The 6,695-nt window shown below is 41.2% G+C and overlaps 1 protein-coding gene across 1 annotated transcript; it reads left to right on the top strand.

Moving 5' to 3' along the window:
- Window positions 1-926: 926 nt before the first annotated feature.
- On the top strand, window positions 927-6,345 carry LOC112778796 (uncharacterized). The gene is made up of 3 exons (XM_025823082.1): window positions 927-5,412; window positions 5,738-6,141; window positions 6,280-6,345. Exons 1-3 carry the CDS (start codon window positions 927-929, stop codon window positions 6,343-6,345), a joined length of 4,956 nt encoding a protein of 1,651 aa, XP_025678867.1.
- Window positions 6,346-6,695: the final 350 nt, after the last annotated feature.

Genomic DNA, 6,695 nt, shown 5'->3' with positions numbered 1-6,695 from the left:
GAAGCTGCCTATAAATTTAAAAGACTCATTGAGGAGATAAGGGAGAGGAAAGATGATTGGGCCAATAGCAATAAGGCCCAAGAGGAAGAGGAAATGATTGGCGCAAAGAGGTTGGGAAGAAAGGGCCCAACAAAGGAAAATGGGGCAAATACAGAGGCAAACATGTTACATGGAGAATATGGGGAAACAAATGGGCTGAAACAACATATAATAGAGGAGGGGGAAGTAAACAGCTACAGCATTGCGAAGGGGAGGTTGGGCCTGGAAAATGAAGTAAGAAAGGAGACCATAGGCCAGGAATTAAAAAGGCTGATGTTAGCAAGACACAAGGGCAAACAAATCTGTGAAGACAGATTAGGAGGCAATGATAATCTAGCCTTACTGAAGGGTGACAGGAAAGATGACAAACAAAAGAAACAGTTAAAGGAAACACAGAGGAGGGATCATAAGTATGAGAATCAGCAGGCTCACTCAGGGGGGAATGACTACTACGTTGAACTAGCAAGTGATGAAGATCAAGAAGAAGGAATGGAAGCTCAGGGAGATTGGGAAACACAGCTTGCAAGGAAGCTGGAAATAAAACTGAACTTGAAAAGGAAGAGAGAACTATCACAAGTGCCTTTGCTAACGTACACAGAAGGGAGGGAGGAGTGCGAGGACAAGGAAGCCAAGAAACTGAGGAGCAGCAACACGGCTCGGGATTCATGGAAGTGTCAACCAGCAACACAAGACCCTGAAACTCTCAAAGAAGGACAGAAGGCTGAGGAGGCGGGCCTTAACATGCCCCAGCCTCAGCCATGAGTATTATAAGTTGGAATTGTCGGGGAATAGCGGCTGCCCCGACAATTTCTGAGCTATACAATTTATGTAAAAAAGTAAAGCCGCTTATAGTATATCTAATGGAAACTAGGGCAAGTAGAGACAGAATGAATAGGATTAATAGAAAGCTGAAGTTTGATAATATGTTTTGCGTAGAACCCCGAGGCCTGTCCGGTGGACTATGTCTTCTATGGAAATCTAATGTGAATGTTAATGTTTATGAATGGTGTGACAACTATATTAAAGCCAATATTAACATTAATAATGATTTGAAATGGCAGGGCATTTTTGTGTATGGAAATCCTGTTTTTAAGAAGCGAAGGAAACTATGGCAGGAGCTCACGGTAAGTAATATAAGCAAGGAGGAACCTCAAGTTTATTTGGGGGACTTCAATGACATTCTAAACCAAGAAGAAAAGGCAGGTATGCTCCCACAACCTAAAATCTGTTTAGAAACGTTTAGGAGGTTTGTAGATGAAAATGGATTGATGGATGTCGACTTAAAGGGAAGTAAATATACCTGGTTCAGTAATCCTAGAAACAACTTCATAACTAGGGAAAGATTAGATAGGGTGTTAGTGAATTGGAATTGGTTGCAGATTTACCAGAACGTTAGCCTAAAAGCAGCTCCGGCCATAAGCTCGGATCATTGTGCGCTCATATTGGATTTACAACCGAGAGGGAGGATAAAAAGAGAATTCAAGTTTGAGGCATTTTGGGCTGAACATGAGGAGTGCAAAGAGGTGATCAAGAAGGGCTGGCAACAAGATGAGGGAAATAGGAATTGTTGGGGCAAATTCATTAGAAAGAGAAACAGATGCATAAGGGAGCTGATGGAATGGAGCAAACGAAAGTTTAAGAGAGCAGATAAAGAACTAGAAAGAAAGAAAGCAGAATTACATCACATCCAAGAGAGCGATATGTCAGAAAGAGACCAAAGAAGAGAGAGGGAATTGAAGAACCAAATATCAGAACTATGGAAACAAGAGGAGAAATATTGGGGGCAAAGATCAAGGCTGAAATGGCTAAAATGGGGGGAAAAAAACACATCATTCTTTCATGCAACAACCATTCAGAGAAGAATTAGGAACAGAATTGACAAAGTGAAAGATGAAACAGGCCAGTGGATACAAGGAGAGGCAAGCATAATGAGGTTGGTGGAAAGGTACTACACTAAATTATTCACCTCCGAAGGGGACAGAAACTTGGAAGAGTGTGTAAAAGACATACCAAAAAGAGTTACTAGAGAGATGAATGAGGAGCTAATGGCAAAAATTAAAGATGAGGAAATAAGGGAGGCTGTTTTCAGTATGGGAGGACTGAAAGCTCCAGGGCCAGATGGTTTAAATGGGCTTTTCTTCCAACAACACTGGGAGATCTTAAGCAAAGAAGTCTGTGGAGTAGTGAAGCAAATTTTTGAAGAAGGATGTATACCAGGGGATCTAGGGGAAACTACTGTTGTTTTGGTGCCCAAGGTTAGCCAACCTGAAAGCCTAAATCAGCTCAGACCAATAAGTTGCTGCAACTTTGCATATAAAATAGTAACTAAGGTCCTGGTGGGAAGGCTAAGGAAAGTGTTAGATCAAATCATATCTCCAGTTCAGAGTGCATTTGTCAAAGGAAGACTCATACAAGACAATATAATTATAGTGCAAGAAGCTTTTCATATGCTAAATAAAAAAGGAAACGCTGGAAGTCAGGACCTAGCGATAAAATTGGACATGAATAAAGCCTATGATAGATTGGAGTGGAATTTTATGCAAAGGGTCATGGAAGAACTTGGATTTAGTAATGAATGGGTGAGGCTGGTTATGAGCTGTGTTAAAAGCGTCACTTACAGATTTAAAATAAATGGGAAGCTATCCAGTAGAATTACCCCACAAAGAGGACTTAGGCAGGGAGACCCATTATCACCATACCTCTTCATTTTGGCAGCTGAAAGCTTCACTATTCTGATGGAAAAGGCGAGAAGGGATAGGCTGATTTCTGGAATAAGATTAGCTCAATCTGCACCGGTCATCACTCATTTGTTATTTGCTGACGATTGCATAATTTTTGCAGGTGCGGAAGAGGAGGAGATATTTCAACTAATCCAGATTTTAAACAAATACACGGAGGCATCAGGACAAAGAATCAACATTGAAAAATCCGGGCTAATCTTTGGAAGCCAAGTATCTATACAAAAGAGGGTGAACATAGAAGAGATAACTGGAATGGCGTCATGGGATGATCCAGGAAGATATTTAGGGCTGCCTGCAAGATGGGGAAGATCCAAAAATAGGGCGTTGGAGTGGATAAAGGAGAAAATACTTGACAAAATGCAAGGATGGAAAGAGAAGCTGCTAAACCAAGCTGGAAAGGAGATTTTGATAAAAGCAGTAATTCAAGCGATCCCGGCTTTTGCTATGAACATCATCAAATTCCCAAAATCATTCTGCAGAGAAATCGAGGCTGCAATAGCGAGATTCTGGTGGGCAAACAATGGGAGGGAAAAAAGTATCCATTGGAAAAGCTGGAAAAAGTTGACTAGGAGTAAAACAAACGGAGGCTTAGGGTTCAAGGATTTGGAGTGTCAAAACATTGCGCATCTAGCGAAACAGACTTGGAGGCTGCTAAAAGAGGGGGAAGCTATTTGGGCAAAGACGCTAAAAGCAATTTATTACCCTAATTGTAGCTTATGGGAAGCAAAAGAAGGAAGAAATGCGTCATGGATATGGAAAAGCTTGTTGGAGGGAAGGGATTTTATTAGGAAGAAAGGAAGATGGAGCATAGGGAGTGGAATGGAAATAGATATATGGGAGGATAATTGGGTGGCAGGAATTGGGAAATTGAGGAGATATGGAGAAGAACAAGTCAGAAAAGTGAGTGACCTTATAAAGCATGGAGAGGGCTGGAATGAAAACAGAATCAGAGAAATATTTCCGGGGAACATAGCAGAATCTATCACAAGAACACCTATAAGCCTGATAAACAAAAAGGATAATCTGATCTGGCCATACACAGCCGAAGGACATTACACAGTGAAATCAGGTTACCGGGCTGCGAAAGAGGAGAAAGATGCAAAAGAAGAGGAAAAATTAAATGAAGCTTCATCAAGTCAGAATCACAGGGAGATTTGGGGGACTATATGGAGACTACCAGTGCCACAAAAGATCAGAATGTTCCTATGGAAAGCAGTGGAAGGTATTCTACCAGTAAATAGCAATTTGTACAAGCGCAGATGTGCAGTTAAGCCTTCATGTAGCATTTGCCAGGATGAGAATGAAACTGTCGAACATGCCTTACTCTTATGTCCGTGGACGAGGGCGGTTTGGTTTGGATCAAGTATTCAAATAACACCTACAGCCTATAATGTGGCATCGTTTGGAAGATGGATATGGGATACAGTACAGAAAATAAGAAGGGAGACAGGGAAGGACCAGGAAAGGATACTATGTAAGCTGGGGTGTGTGTGTTGGTACATTTGGAAGACAAGAAACCAATACATATTCCAGCAAGCAACAATCAATCCAAAACAGGCAATAATCAATGCAGAACAACTAGCAGCAGAATACCACAACACAACAAGCGGCAGTAGCACACAACATAATTCAAGCAAAGGCAGGATTGGGGATAAGAAGAGAGTTACCTGGAGACCCCCACCACAAGACAGGTTGAAGGTCAATACTGATGCAGCGTTCCAGAAAGATACAGGTAAGGCAGCTTCAGGCGTCGTCATTAGGAATTGGCAGGGCAAGTTCATTACTGGGACAACAACAAAATTTACCACAACTTCAGCAACAGCAGCAGAAGCTCAGGCATACAGAGAAGCTCTAATACTAATAAAGAATTTACAAATAGAAAATTGTATAATTGAAACAGATTGCTTACAACTGGTCCAAGTTGTCAAGGCGAGAACGCCAATAGTGGAGGCAGACGCAATTCTCAGAGACATTCTGCAATTGCTTGAAGAGGCGCCAACTGTAGGAGCTACCTGGACTCCAAGGGAAGGCAACATAGTAGCCCACCAATTGGCAGCGATGGCATTGGGGAATGTTCTCACGAGCCAGTGGACTTACAATATGCCTAATCCAGTTAGAAATTCAATTAGAACAGAAGCCACATTCGCAATCTCTCACCATAATCAATTGCCGCAAATTCAACAGGTTGGGCATTCGTTCCCTACCAATCAGCAAAGAATACATAAAGAACGGGACATACCTCTGAGGGGAGGAATGGATACACGAGACATGCATCAAGCTGAACGGGCAGAGAAGCATCAACCCAATGCGGCGCAGGGGCGAACCATGGAGAGGAGCAACCACATTGGCAGAGATGAGGGAGCAGATCGACGAAGGAGTGCAGATGGCTATGATCCATGGCGGAAAGGTTCAAGGCAGAGGATTGTTGAGGCCGAGACAACCCAACCAGAAGATCCATCGCGGTTACTCCAAAAACGGCGGCAGTATCGGACGGATGAGGAGAATATACATGAATGCTCCAGACAACAAGAAACTCGACCAGGGAGCAAAGCGACGAAGAAGAGAGTAGTGTTAGGGTCGAGTGTGAGGGAGACTGGGTTTGGGGCGAATCGGGTTCTGTTTGAAAGGCCGGGTCAGTAATCTGACCTTGGCCAGGTCCAAAAAAAAAAAAAAAAAAGAAATAGTAAATTTACTTTAAAACAAATAAAGCATCTTTTATACCCAAAAAAAATAAATGAAATAAAGCATCTAATTCTTTAATATTTTACAAACCAATTATATTAGCTGAATACTAAAATCAGTTACTTATGTAAAATATATATTAAAATATAAAATACATAATAAAAAAATTTTGTTAAGTAGACAATGAAGTGCAAATAACGTGAACAATAATAGACTGCACTCCAGACCCAATGAAATAAAAAACATTTCATCCCATTTATCCACTACATCTCTAGCCTCTCACCTTCCACCTTTCACTCCCCTTTCCCTGTCGAGCCGTCACCAACGCACTTCACCGCCGTCGCCACCGTCTGAAGAAGCAACGCGCCGCACTGCCGCTGCACCTTCTTCTCCCATACGTCGCACTGTCCCTGTGCTCCCTACAACCGACGCCGCTACTGCACCTTCTTCTTCTTTACATCACGCCCCCTACTCTCAACGCTACTACTGCACCTTCTTCTCCCATGCGTCGTGCCGCTCCTGTTCTTCTTGCAAGCAACGCTGCTACTGCTCGCCTTCTTCTCCCCTCTGTGATGTCGCACCATCGTCGAGGCAGAGGCCTTGTTTCACCACTGTTCCAACGCTGCACCTCTGCCCTGACTTCTACGCTGTTGCGTCGTGTCTTCGTCACTTCCATCACGTGCCACTTTGCTCCGTTCACCCAAATGATATAACCCAAATAAATATACACATCTTAGTGAAAAGAACCATCCACATACATAATAAAATGAACATCTAACTTATTTATAAAAAACAAATAACGAGACAACGCCTGCAGGAGAAACCAGAGTCACAATACAGCAGCGGCGGCACAGGATTGCGAGAGCGGTTGCGGCCAAAATAAAAAAAATATTTAAAATTATGATTAAATTTAATTAATTCAAAATTTGATTTTTAAAATTAAAATTAACTCTCCTTTTTAACCTATTGTTTAGGTTGTTCAGAAAAAGCATTATTCCCCTGTATTTTAATAAAAATAAGTTAAACTATACATTTATACACAATACATAATGACTAATTTTAGTAATTAATTTTGATATGCACATAATATTTTTGTTTACAATAATAATAATAATAATAATAATGATAATAATAAAATTAAATATATACTAACATTAAAAACTAACACAATTATAACATGAAAACTAGAAAATTATCAAGTCCATTCTAACAAATAAACAACATAAACAACAC

This window comes from Arachis hypogaea, chromosome 19 (genome assembly GCF_003086295.3).
Source record: "Arachis hypogaea cultivar Tifrunner chromosome 19, arahy.Tifrunner.gnm2.J5K5, whole genome shotgun sequence".
Lineage (NCBI taxonomy): Eukaryota > Viridiplantae > Streptophyta > Magnoliopsida > Fabales > Fabaceae > Arachis > Arachis hypogaea.
This window is presented reverse-complemented; position numbering and strand designations above follow the sequence as displayed.

What these genes read in the sequence shown, in the direction of transcription:
- LOC112778796 (XM_025823082.1), top strand. Translation starts at nt 927, where the DNA reads ATGAATAGGATTAATAGAAAGCTGAAGTTTGATAATATGTTTTGCGTA. An exon ending in GGTTCTGTTTGAAAGGCCGG is followed by an intron (nt 5,413 to 5,737) that starts GTCAGTAATCTG and finishes CTACATCTCTAG; the next exon opens with CCTCTCACCTTCCACCTTTC. An exon ending in GTCTTCGTCACTTCCATCAC is followed by an intron (nt 6,142 to 6,279) that starts GTGCCACTTTGC and finishes CAACGCCTGCAG; the next exon opens with GAGAAACCAGAGTCACAATA.